The sequence below is a fragment of the Tupaia chinensis genome, unplaced genomic scaffold (assembly GCF_000334495.1).
Source record: "Tupaia chinensis unplaced genomic scaffold, TupChi_1.0 Scaffold000671_2, whole genome shotgun sequence".
Taxonomy (NCBI): Eukaryota; Metazoa; Chordata; class Mammalia; order Scandentia; family Tupaiidae; genus Tupaia; species Tupaia belangeri.
In genome coordinates, this window is record NW_006160194.1 from 118,634 (window position 1) to 131,747 (window position 13,114).

General features: G+C 51.9%; 1 protein-coding gene across 1 annotated transcript in view; it reads left to right on the forward strand.

Annotated features, from left to right (window-relative positions):
* Positions 1 to 13,114, forward strand: part of TECPR2 (tectonin beta-propeller repeat containing 2) — a 128,704-nt gene that overhangs the window by 62,791 nt on the left and 52,799 nt on the right. Inside the window, 6 exon segments of the mRNA XM_014592218.2 lie at positions 1 to 397; positions 2,328 to 2,511; positions 4,425 to 4,598; positions 6,180 to 6,360; positions 8,001 to 8,142; positions 11,779 to 12,019. Of these exon segments, the coding sequence (XP_014447704.1) occupies positions 1 to 397; positions 2,328 to 2,511; positions 4,425 to 4,598; positions 6,180 to 6,360; positions 8,001 to 8,142; positions 11,779 to 12,019 (1,319 nt within the window).

A 13,114-nucleotide genomic window follows, 5' to 3' on the forward strand; every position in this document is an offset into this window, starting at 1 on the left:
GCTGCCTGGGGCCACAGAGGGTGGAGGCAGTGCTGAGGAGCCCCGCAAAGAGCAAGGCGCCCTCACCGGCATGGAGGCTCCTGGCTCGGATTCCTGGCATGCTGTCAGTGACGATGACGCAGGTCACAAAGAAGCGTTCACTTCCGAATGTGACTTGGGGAGTGAGAGGAGACAGCTAGATCTGGTCTCTGCCTTGGCAGCCAGCGCCCACAGGCCTTGGCCTGAGCAGCCTTCTGGGGACCCGGTGCTGACGTCCAGTGACGAGGAGGACATCTATGCCCATGGGCTCCCATCGTCATCCTCAGAGACGAGTGTGACCGAGCTCAGAGCTAGCCGCTCCCCCCAGGACCAGAGCCAGCCAGGGGCAGGTGACACCGGACTTCTCAAGTCAGACCAGGTATGTGGACTTGGGCAGTGGAACCAGATTTAAGGCTTCTTTCTCTCTGGGGGAAAATCATTGACGTCCTGCTCAGTCAGCCACTTTACCAACAAAAGCAGTATCTTGCTGCTGACTCAGGCCAGCGCAGGCACTTAGCATCAGTTGACCGGGGGCCTTCAAAGGAATGAGGGGTGGGAGATGCCCACAGGCTGCAGAGACCTCTGAGCGTTGGGGCAGGGACACCTGTGGGGGGCCCGCAGCTGGAACCAGAGCCGTTTCCAGAACTGCCGACTGCTCAGCCTCTAAACAGTGGTCCCGAAGCCCCCTAGGCTGTGCGGGAGCCAGGTCTGGGGCATCTAGGCTCCTGTGGGTCCAGCGAGCCCGTGCTGTGAGGGGACAGCGACTGTTCCTGTGCATTTTATGTCAAAGAGCTGTCTCCAGACAGCGCTGCCTTTCCTGAGCAAGTAGTCAGGCATGTTTGGCTTCAGAGCCGGCCACATTCACGTTTCCTCCTCCGTGCAGATACCAGGTGTGGATCCCAGCCGTCACTCCTGGCCGGGCATGCTCCCCTGGGGACACTGGGCTCTCTGCGTACTCAGAGTACAGCTCGGGGTGCAGGTGCCATGATTTACCCTGTACAAGCTTAACTCCTCATACTTTGCTGAAAACGAGGTAAACTGTCGTCCCCACTGTCCAGAAGGAAACCAAGGCATAACGGTTAAGTCGCACAAGGTCACACAGCAGGTGGCGGCAGTGCGAGCCCCAGGGCCTTCTCTCCCCAGCTTCTGCTCTTGGGCTTCAGGGTGAAACGTACTGCTTGCCTGTTTGAATACAAAGTCCCAGGAGCTCTGGGCCTGTTGTTCTGTCTCCTGTGTTCACTTTTTCATCCCTGGGTCCTTGAGTGTCCTTGGCTGCCAGGCCCTGGTCTGTGCTGGGAATGCCAGAGTACAAATGGCAGGCAACCACCTGTGGACGCCGCCTTTGTGGGCCCCAGAGTCTCAGTGGGAGTCAGATGTCTCTTCAGGCCCCCACAGCTGAGTGGGCTGGGCAAGGCGTGGGGCCCTGGGAAGCCACGTGGGTGGTCACCTGGTGCCCGTGGTTGCGAGGCAGCCCGAGTCTGGGGGTAAGGCTTTGGGATTCTATCCAGAAATGAGGAAAGCCCTTACTTAGGAGGGAGGAATCTCGTCCCCTCCCAGCATTCCCCTCCTGGCCCCTTCCCAGATAGCTGGAGAGCCTAGAAATCTCTCTGAGTGTTCAGGGGAAGAGAGAGGTAGGGTTTGCCATGGTGAGCAGGTCAGTCTGAGAAGGGTCGGGCGCCATGCTCTTCAGTGGCTGACGTTCACATGTGGGTGTGTTTGTACAAAGATGATGATTTTCTTTACTGTTTCAGGAAATTGTTGAAGTACAAAGGCTTTATTTAGCTATCATTTTTAAAGGGATCCTGGCAACAAAATCTTCATCCACAAAATTCAGACCAAATGTCTCAGCCAGGGTGTCCCCAGCTTGTCCTAGTGTGCCTTGTCCTGTGGTTCAAACAGGACAGCATGGCAGTGCTGCATGCCCCAGTGCAGCTGTAGGGGACAAGAATGAAGGCCGATTCACATGCACTATCGGAGCTCGCCACTGGTGGAGGGCGGTCTGACTGGGGAGGGACACGCGACCTACACTCCTGCAAGCCGTGCCCTGAGCGCTGCACTGGGGAAGAGTGTGACGTGCCCAGGAAGTCCAGGCATCTCATGGGGTCTCTACGGCGATGACAGCTCCCATTTCAGACTGCTCCGTCGGTGGGGGGTGCAGAGACTGCAGGCCAGGGCTCAGCCCCACTTCTCAGGGGTCCTCTCAGCGGAGTTACTTGCATGGTGCTCAGCTCACTTTTCCCATTGGTAGCCATAGGGTGAACGCAGCAGTGTCCTCTGCCACAGCACTTACTGGGCTTTGTCCTCGTTAGTTTGCAGAGAGCTGGATGGGCTACTCGGGCCCCGGCTATGGCATCCTCAGCTTGGTGGTCTCCGAGAAATATGTCTGGTGCCTGGACTACAAAGGCGGCCTGTTCTGCAGCGCGTTGCCAGGCGCTGGGCTGCGCTGGCAGAAGTTTGAAGATGCTGTCCAGCAGGTGGCGGTGTCCCCTTCAGGTTCGCCGCCCGCTCCCTTCACCGCACCAGCTCCCAGCTCGCTACTGCAGACATCTTAGCAGACCTGCCTGGCAGCAGCTTGGGGCTGTGCGTCCTACACACTTACTTTTTCCTGGAGGTTTGAGGGTTCCCTTCACTTGACGAATAATAAATGGGTGTTTTGCTTGAATATTTAATTTTTTTATTAATTGCAGTGGTAACACATGAACATATTTTTGTAAGCTATACAAATAGTTTGAATTTTGAGAGCTTTTAAAAGAGATGTTAATGTACCAACTAGCTTCTTACAAAAATTAAAATGTACTGTTTCTAGTGTTGCTTTAAAACAACCGAGCTGATGGAGAAAGGCCCATGAATATGTTGGATGCTTTCCAATTATTTAACTTTCTCTTAGGAATTCTTTGGAAGTAGCTAGGTGCTTTGGGTGAATGAGTTATTCTGTTGATTCGTTCATGCCATTATTAGGCCATTTCGAATGAACTAGAACAGGCATTTCCTGAAGGAGATGCTATGAGGGTGAAACACCTCTCGTATGAACAGAACCGTCCCCTTGTTTGTTTTGTTTTGTTTTGTTTTTGTTTTTTGGAGAGGTTTTTGCTATAGGGCGCGTGCGCTCGCCAGACAGACAGAGACAGAGAGACAGAAAGCAAGAAATCACCCCCCAGGGGGGATGGTCACGCTGCAATCCCTTCTCCTCCATTCTCCTCTTGGGATCTTGGGCACGCACGCACACACACCCGGTGTGAGTTTTAAGCCACCGGGTCCGGGACGCAAACCGCTGTCAACTACATGGGAGTCCAGCTACATAGCCATTACACTAACTGCTGGTCCCACGTTTGTTTTTGCTATTTTGGCCACTTCTTTCTCCTGTCCAGCAAGGGTGGTGGTGGGGGAGGCAGAGAGCAGCATGTACATGCTTTTGCCCCGAAGCAGCCAGGTTCACTGCTGGCACACTGGAGTAGAGGTCAGGCGAAGTCAGGTCCTGCCCCTGTGCTTCAGGCTACATTTCTCTTCATCCTCCCTGGTCTCTGGCACTACTTAAAATAGTAGTTTGTTCAGGTTTTTGCTTGCGTTCTTCCACTGCTTGTTTGAAAATACTTTTCCTCAGAGACTGGCTGAAATAATGACTCACTTGGTTAGAGGGCATTTTGGATCTGTGTAAAGATCAATCCTCTAACGGGCATCATACAGTTGAATTGAGTTCTCTTCCTGTCCCTAGCTACTTGGAAACTGAAGATAATGATTATTTTGTATTTCCAAACTGTTTGGTCCCTTGCTGCTCTAGCTGGGACTTAGCAGGGACTTGCCGTCTCTATGAGATTAACCAGGTGTCCTTCAGGGCCCATGTCTCCAGTGAGCAGCAGTGCCACGTGGTGCCAGGGTGTGTCTGTGGCCAGCCCCGGTGGTCCCTCTCCCCGGCCCAAACCAGCGGGTGCCAGACCCTCCACCTGCAGTGCTCTCCTCACTCCCCTCCCTCCCTCCCTTCCTCCTTGCTCTGTTGTCATCAGAACTCATTGCTGACCGAAAGCAGGCCCACTCTGCTCAAATGCACCTTTTCCATTTGCTGGTCCAGAAGCTGTTCGTTTTCCCAACCTCTCCGCAGGCACTGATGGTGCAACATGGTGTTAGTTTGGGTCCTTACCTCAGCAGACCTCACAGCACCAACACTTCTCCCCGGGCTGAGTGCCTGCCATGCCCTGCCCCAGGCAGAGTAGCCCGCCAGGTGGAGGTGATCCCCATCTCAGACGGAAAGGGAGCCACAAGCCAGTGGGTGTGGCCGAGGGTTCAGACTGGCTGGCGGGCTCTTTCTTGGTTTGGGTAGAGGCAGTGGGGTTTGTTTTGGCACTTGTCCCTCACAGTGCCCGGGATGAAGTGTCTGTGTAGATAATTCTGATATAGTTTAATTCTCACAGGAGCCCTTCTCTGGAAGATTGAACAGAAGTCTAACCGAGCTTTCGCTTGCGGGAAGGTTACCATCAAGGGGAAGCGGCACTGGTACGAAGCCCTGCCCCAGGCCACGTTCGTGGCCCTGAGCGAAGACTCGGCCTGGGTCATCAGGACCAATGGCGACCTGTACCTGCAGACAGGTAACTGGAGGCGCCACTGCCTCCTCCTGCACCCTGTTCTATTATGACATGCTTGGAGCAGTCACAGGGAAGGGCTAAGACTTACACTAAACACATTTGGAATGGTGCTACTGTGTGACACAAATTCAGTGCGGGACAAAGTTAGGCCAAGAATGAAGAGAATTTAGTGGGGTCAGAAACAGTCTTACTCTCCTCGTGCTAATCACTGTCACATCTCCCGCCTATCAGTTCCTAAGAGGAAAGATGGAGGAGAAGTGACGTTAGAATAGTCTTCTTTACACCTAAGTGGCCGGATTTCTGGTTTTTTTCAGCCAGGTGAAAGCCCAGCTCCTATGTACGTACTCATGGATTGGGAAAAACGACGAGAAATAATCTGCTCTAAATAGCAGTTCAGCCTTTCCTAGGAAACTGCCCTAGGGAAACCTTTAGCTGTGGGAAGAGGCACGGTGCAGCTTGTTTATTAAAAACAAACGAGGAGGAAAGTCAGGGTTTCCGTACTGTCAGCCTCTTCCAAAGGAGTGTGATCTGTCAGTGTCTGGGAAGGACCGGGCAGTAGTTCTTCTTTGGTTGTCAGAGGGTCATTTTGGATCTATGTAAAGACCAGTCCTCTAACCGTTTAATATTGCTGATTCTGAGAGGCCATGTTATCTGTTACCTGCGATGAACCGTGGTTGGGGAGGTCTATCAGACTGCAGGCCCTGGGCCATCGGTGCTCTCCCAGGTGTGTAGGAACTCAAGCTGTGCTTGGCACCTTGTCGGCCTCGAGGCCCAAGGCTGGACCTGGGCTCCCTTGCCATTGACTGTGTCTTCCCGTAAGTGGAGGTGGCTCTCGTGAGGCACAGCACACCTGTCTGCCAACACGGTTGAGTATCATGCATGGTGTGGTGAGGGTTGCTTTTGGTCTGGGGGTGAGGAGTGGGTGACCTCTTAGCCAGCTGTAGCAGAAGGACCACCAGGGCAGTGGTTTCAGAGGAGCCTGGCTCCGCTCAGACCTAGATTAGTTTCTGCGGTTGACCCAAGGTCTATAGAGCAGGATGTCCTGTGGTGATGCTCACCCGGTGTTGTGCAAAGGAGTACAGCCCAAAGACTGCGATATTGGAGGGCATGGGCCTAGGCCCGGATACCGTGCTGTAGGCAACAGCTATTCTGCCAGCTCTTCGGGGTGGCCACAGGGAGTGAGGGAAAGACCCGGGTGCGTGGGGACCCAGATCCCCCAGGTGCCTGCGGGTCCAGTGCTGACTGAGTGCACCGTGAGGCAGAGGCTGGCCCTGCTCGCCCGCGCAGGCTGGCTCCCCTTGGTGCTCACCTTCCTCCTCCCAGACTCTTCCAGCCACTTCGGGGCACCAGGTAATTGTGACTTATCACTCCCTCGACTTTGAAAGCATGTCTACAACTGCTTTAGTATATGTTAAGTTTCAGCAGAATCTCACCATCCAATGTTGACCAAACCATGAAAGCACAAGCGCTCATTGCGAAAAAGCGTAGTGAAATACCAGTGCGAGAAATAAAAGCAAGCCAGGTCACAGTGAGGTGCGAGTCCTGATTGTGTGTCTTTGGGGGCCTCTGCCCGTCTCCCGGCAGGTCTCAGTGTGGACCGCCCCTGTGCCAGAGCCGTCAGAGTCGACTGTCCTTGTCCACTGTCCCAGATCACAGCCCGCGACAGTGTGGTATGGGCGCTGACGGAGCAGCGGGCTCTCCTATACCGGGAGGGCGTGAGCAGCTTCTGCCCAGAAGGCGAGCAGTGGAAGTGGGACATCGTCAGGTACTTGTTGCTTCTGCGCAGCCGGACTCGCCCTCAGGCATGCTGGCAGCCTGTCCTAGGCCGAAGCATTGCCGAGGTCCAGGGCGAGTGCTTTCTCTCTGCCTGTCAGTGCTGGTCCAACAGCCTGATCTGGAGACACCCGTGCCTGCCCCTGGCCAGCAGAGCATGCCGGTCAGAGCTGTCCAAACAAAGGCCGTCCTGTGCAGCCCACGTCAGCTGTGAGTCTCGTGCAGTCTTATCAGAACTTCTGCCGTAGGTGGCTTCTGCGTAGATTGTAGTCTGGGTCTGAATATTTTTCTTTATTTTCATCTTAGTCTGTTGAAATTGATCTCTGAACTATAATTTATTAACTTGCTTTTTTTTTGAGAGAGAGAGATTTTTGCTGTAGAGCGTGTGTGCTCATCAGAAAGACAGAGAGAGACAGAGAGACAGAAAGCGAGAAATCACCCCCCAGGACACCGCAGTCCCTTCTCCATTCTTCTCTTGGGATCTTGAGCACACACGTACACATGCCCGGCGTGAGTTTAAGCCACTGGGTCCGGGACTTGAACCACGGTCAACTACATGGGAGTCCAGCAACATAGCCATTACGCCAACCACTGGTCCCATATTAGCTTACTTTAAGCCATTCAAGATATTAAGTATATAATTGCCATTGAATCTTGTTGCTAATGTGGATGTATTAATAGTCCTTAGAAACACTGGATTAGGATTTTTGTTTTTTAAGGTTTTTGCCATAGGGCACATGTGTTCACCAGGGAAAGACAGAGAGAGAGAGTGAGAAGTCACCCCCTAGGGAGGATGGCCACACCACAGTCCCTTTTCCTCTAGTCTCCTATCAGGATTTTAGGCATGTACACACTCATGCCCTGTGATTGTGAAGACACCAGGTTGGGTCTCAAACTGCAGTTGGCCATGTGGGAATCCAGCACCTTAACCACCAGGCCACCTGCTGGCCTCTGGATTAGGACATTCTTGGCTTGAGTTTCACAGCCTTGTAGACCTTCGGGGAACACTGTCTTTAGCCAGAGCTGTGCTGGGAACTGGGTGTGCCGACCTAGCTGGGGCTCAGCCTGGCCCTCCTTAGCTCCCACTCCAGTGGGAGCCCCATGAACGGAGGGTGCCAGGCAGGGCTGTCACCACTGTCTGCAGAGGTCGGGGAGACAGCACACAGAGCCCCTGCAGCTGGACCTCCACACCGACGACCTTCTCAGAAGGCAGGAGGGGAGGGGCTCATGCAGTGGGGAGGGCACTTCTGCCCAGGGACAGCTGCACCCTTAGGCTGGCACACAGGGTGAGTTTCTCTGGTTCCCTGGAGAAAGGGGAGGAAGGAGACGGAGGGACTCATGGGCCTTGAATTCCTTGTGCCGACTCCCTTTTTCCTTAGGTTGTTTTCTCTTGAGAGCTTTCTCTGCCCTTCTGGGTCTCCAGTGTGACTATCAGTAGTGACCCCAGTTGGAACAGTTTACACCACACAGTGATTTAACTCGGTGTCTCTCACTGGCACTCAGCAATCTGCTCCCTGTGTGTGGGGCTCCTTTCTGCTCTTACGCCACGCCCACCAGGAGAGCTCTGTGCAGCCATCCTGGACGAGCGGGGTGCTCTGCATGCGGGTGCTCACTCTGTCTTCCTCATTTCAGTGAACGGCAAGCGCTGGAGCCTGTCTGCATAACTCTTGGGGATCAGCACACTCTCTGGGCCCTGGACATCCACGGGAACCTGTGGTTCAGGACCGGCGTAGTGTCCAAGAAGCCCCATGGAGACGATGACCACTGGTGGCAGGTAGGTGTCCAGCAGGGACTGTGTCTCCCCTTCTTTAACCCCTCTCTTTTCCTTAAAGAGGTGGAATTAAACCCACAGCGTTGACTGCACTGTTTGCAGGTTAGACTTCGCCATGGTTCAGTTCCTTAGGAACGTGCAGGACTTGACCTTGTAGGAAATGACTTGCAAAGACCTCTTTGCATGAATAATACAGACTTCATGTATTTACTTTGGTTTAGAAGTTTATCATTACGGGGCGAATAAACCCAGTGACATCCATTTGAAAACCTAGGTAATAACAATGTTTAATTCTGAACAAATACTCTAAAAAAAGAGACTAGACAATCGGCTTGAAAACCCAACCCACAATTAAAATTCATCTATGTCTGCATGGTGGAAAGGCTCTAAGTAATTGGTATTTCAGCAGAGAAAGGAGGACTTTCGTACATCTTCTCAGAAAAGGGAAGAACAGGAGGGTGCAATGAAGCCAACGTGACATAACTCCCAGGCAGAACGGCCCCAGGGCTTTCTGAGGGAGCATCTGCACCTTGTGCTGGCTCCCAGTCTGGACCAGGCCGCAGCAGTCAGCAGCCGTGGAACCGCAGGCTCCCCAGTGTCCCTCCTCCACTGGTTCCCGGGCTGTAGCCACCTCAGCCTTGCTTTGTCGAGGCCAGGCTTACACTGGCAGCTCTCAGGCCTTTCGGATGGAATGTGAGAAATAGGGTATGTTTGGTCTTCAGAGAACTTGTACCTTGTATGTGCGTGCCCTTAGTTGGATACTCTAGTAATATCTACTGACACAAAAGGTTTTAAAAACCTTCCATGTTCTTCTGTGTACTGTATACACACTCACACACAGAGTATATGTGCACCAAATTGCTTCTAAGTAGCATGGAGACGGTTAGCTCTCAGTGTATTGTAATCACTAGAACATTATCTTTGGAGGATCCCAGTGTGACAGCCGTCTCAGGGACACTGGGAGGCAGGTGTGGTAGGCACTGGGTGATGGTCACTTGCAGTGCTGAAGCCAGGGGTGCGCTTGGTTGCTGGACTGCTAGGCCTCTCTTCTCTTTCCTGTGTGTCTGTGCATCTGGGGTGCCAGGCCTGGGTCTGCCACACACTGTGCATGTGGCCTTGGTAGAGTCCCCACTGTGGGTTATACACAGCACACCCCTTGGAAGTGCATAGCTCCCTCAGCCATCAAGCATGTGTCCCCACAACTCAGGCCCAGGGTGCCCTGCGCGTGTCCCCACAGCTCGGGCCCAGGGTGCCCTGCATGTGTCCCCACAGCTCGGGCCCAGCATGCTCTGCGCGTGTCCCCACAGCTCGGGCCCAGGGTGCCCTGTGTGTGTCCCCAGAGCTCGGGCCTAGGGTGCCCCATCCCTAGACTTTAGTTAGGGCAGCGGTGCACAGGCAGTGAGGCCCTTTACAGACAGGAAAGGGCATTATTGGTGCAAGCAGTGAAGTACTGACTTTCACCGTCACTCCTTTTTGTTTGTTGTGTTTATTATGAATTAAGTTCCCTGTAGTAAATGTTTTACCCACCTCATCATCCGTGACCTGGGAACGTGGCCTTCACTGGCTGTTCATCAAACCCAGCAGCATGGAGCTGTGAGCAGAAGCTGTGCGGGATCAGACTTGGACCCATGTTGTGAAGACTTCGCGATAATCAGAGCTGCCCAGGCAAGGAGGCGTTTCCTCAGGGGGTGAATGCCCCAGAGGAAAGTCTCTGGAGCTGTTTGTACGATGCTTTTCAAGAATGTTCCAGGGGCGAGTAGGTGGTTTCCAGATGCCCAAGACAGTCCTAGTTTATGCTGTGACCTGGCCTAATTATTAGCTGCCCCAGTTTCTATCTGAGTTATTTTATTACTCTACTTACAATACTTTTTAAAGTTCATTTTATGATTCTAGGTATATGTACTGTTGTCCACACAAAATATCTGATTTTTTGTTTTAATTTGCCAGAGAACATATACACTTGCCAGACAGAGAGAAACAGGAAGAGGGAGAGGGGAAAACACCCCCCGATAGGGCTTGGTCACACTGAATCCCTTCTCCTCTATTTCTCCATACTGTAGAGATTTGGGGCACTCATGCACACATGTCCGGTGTTTTACAAGCCACTGGGGCCATGATTCAAACCACATGGCTAGCTATGTGGGATCCAGATGCCTTAACCTCCAGGCCACAAAGCCAGCCCCAGAAATACCTGAATTTAAAAGCAAAATTATGGGTCTACAGGTGACATGATGGTTAAAGTGCTAGATTCTAGATAGCCAGCATGGGTTCGAGTCCTGGATATGGTGGCTTGAGAATCATGCTAGGCACATATGCATGTGTACCCAAAAATCCCAAGAGGAGAATGGAGGAGAAGGGATTGCAGTATGACCATTCCCTTGGAAATGATTTCTCATCCTCTCTCCCCCCCTACTCCCTGCTAGTGCACACATCCTATACCAAAAATTAAAAAAAAAAAAAAAGAAAGAAAAGAAAGAAAAAATTAAACTAAAAAAGCAAAATTACCCTTTCTCCCTCTGATTAGAATAAAAGGTTTTTGGGAGCCAACAGGTGGCCTGGTGATTAAGACGCTAGATTCCGACATGGCCAACTGTGGTTCGAATCCCAGACCCAGCAGCTTGAAAAGTCGCAACTAATAAACAAATGTGTCTTTTTTTTTTTTTTTTTTTTTAGAATTTTTTAATCTTATTTATTATTATCATTTTTTAGTTTTACCAGAGAGAGATCAGGAAAGTGAGAAAGCAAGCCACCAGGTCTGGGACTTGAACTGCTGTCAGCCATGTCGAGTCCAGCATGTTAACTAGCATGCCATCTGCCTGCCCCATAAATAAATGTTAAGGAAAGAAAGAGTTTGGCTTTAATAGAATAAATTAAGGGCCAACAGATGAAGTAGTAGTTACGTCCCTGGACTCCCACATGGGCAACCGTGGTTTGAGACCCAGACCCCTGAAAATCACGCTGGGTGTGCGTACACATGTGTCCAAGATCCTGGGAGGAGAATGGAGGAGAAGGGATTGCAATATGACCATCCTCCCTGGGAGGTGATTTCTTACCTTCCCCCTCAATGTTTCTCTGTCTCTTTCTCTCTCTCTCTCTCTCGCTCGCTCGCTCCAGCACATGCCCTGAGGCAAAAACCACTGGGGAAAAAAAAGGTTTTAAATAAATAAAAGGCTTGTTAAGAGAGTGTTGGTTCATCGCAGAAACAGCGCCCGCAGCAGCCCAGCCATGGTGGCACAGACTAGTGAGACGCTGCCGCTCAGGAGGCTGAGACTACACAGGAGGCCCAGGCTCTCAGCTACCAGAGGCTGAGGTGGGAGGACTGCAGCAGAGGTTCTGTCTTTAAAAATATAATAGTTACACATGCTCATTGTAACAGATCTGTATAGTATAAACGTGTGCGAAATGAAATGGGACAGTTCCCTCCATCCTTCTAACCAGCCCTCAGAAGCAGTTACAGTCAGCAGTGACTGGTGTCCTGGTGCACCTCTCCTGGTCCTCCAACAATGCGCGTGCACGTGTGTTGGGTCATCTCGTGACCAACAGCTCAAAGTGTGAGCATGGGTCGTTCCTCCCCCGGTGACGGAGACTGGGCCCTTGTAACATCCTGATGGACGATTTCTGCTTGTTTGCTCCCGCCAGGTGAGCGTCACGGACTACGTGGTGTTTGACCAGTGCAGCCTATTCCAGACCATAATCCATGCCACGCACTCTGTGGCCACAGCAGCTCAGGCGCCTGTAGAAAAGGTGGCAGATAAGCTGCGCATGGCATTTTGGTCTCAGCAGCTTCAGTGCCAGCCGAGCCTCCTGGGGGTCAATAACAGCGGCGTCTGGATCTCCTCAGGCAAGAATGAGCTCCATGTCGCTAAAGGAAGTCTCGTAGGTGGGTGAGTTACTTCCCTCTTCACATTGGCTGTGTAGCAGCTTCACTTTAAAGCCAACGTTCAAAGAAAAACTTTCAGATCTCAACTTGATAATTCTGTGCCGGGGTATGAAGTGCCTGTCCCTGGGACCAGCTGGTGGTGCGGAGGTTGGCAGCTGGATCCCACGTGACCAGAGAGAGATTGGGGAAGTGAGAAAGCACTCACAGTCTGAGTCCTGATCCTAGAGGCTTGAGAAATACCTGAGGGCACGTGTGTGCATGCCCCAAATCCCAAGAGAATGGAAGAGAGGATTGTGGCATGGCCACTGCCCAGCAGTGGTTTCACTTCTCCTCTCTCTCTGTCGCTCTTGAACCAGTGTGAATGTCCTATAGCAAACTTAAAAAAAAGAAAAAGAAAAAAGGAAAAACAATTCTGTCCTTGGTAGACAGTCTAGGTGGTTTGTGATCCATTTTCGTCCTTTATTTTAATTGCGAGAGGGCACATGCCCTTGATAGGAAGGGGAAATCACCCTAGAGTATGTGGCCATGCCACACATGTCCCTTCCTAACCGCTCCATCTCACCAGGGTTTCGGTCATGCACTTACATGCCTGGCATATTTCTCAAGCCACTGAGGCCTGGATTTGAACTGTGTCACGTGGGATATGACTTTTTAAATGATAGGCAACAACCTGGCCCTCCCTTCTTTCGGTAATCTGTCTTTTCTAAAGCTCCGATCCCTACATCTGGAAGTATGTGATCAGTTTCCCCTGAACTTATGCTATAGGAAAAGCTTATGTTTTTGTTAATAATTTCATATTTAAATGAAAAAAACCACCCTAACCTACAGAGTCTAAAGAGGGAGCAGTCTGTTTCCTGGAGGGAAGATTATTGCCACCACTGACAAGGCAAGGCTCTGGCCAGCCTGCGATGGCAGTGTCAACCCCATGTACTTGGGCAGCATTTCTATAGAAACTCCTGCCTTGTGAATTTCCTCCCACTCTCTCCTCCCCTGCATGGCCCCCTGGCCCTGGGCAAGACATGACTGTATTATGGCTCCGTCCCTTGGCTGTGCCAGCTCCTGCCACTTCCTGTGAAGACACTCCGCGACCGGGTG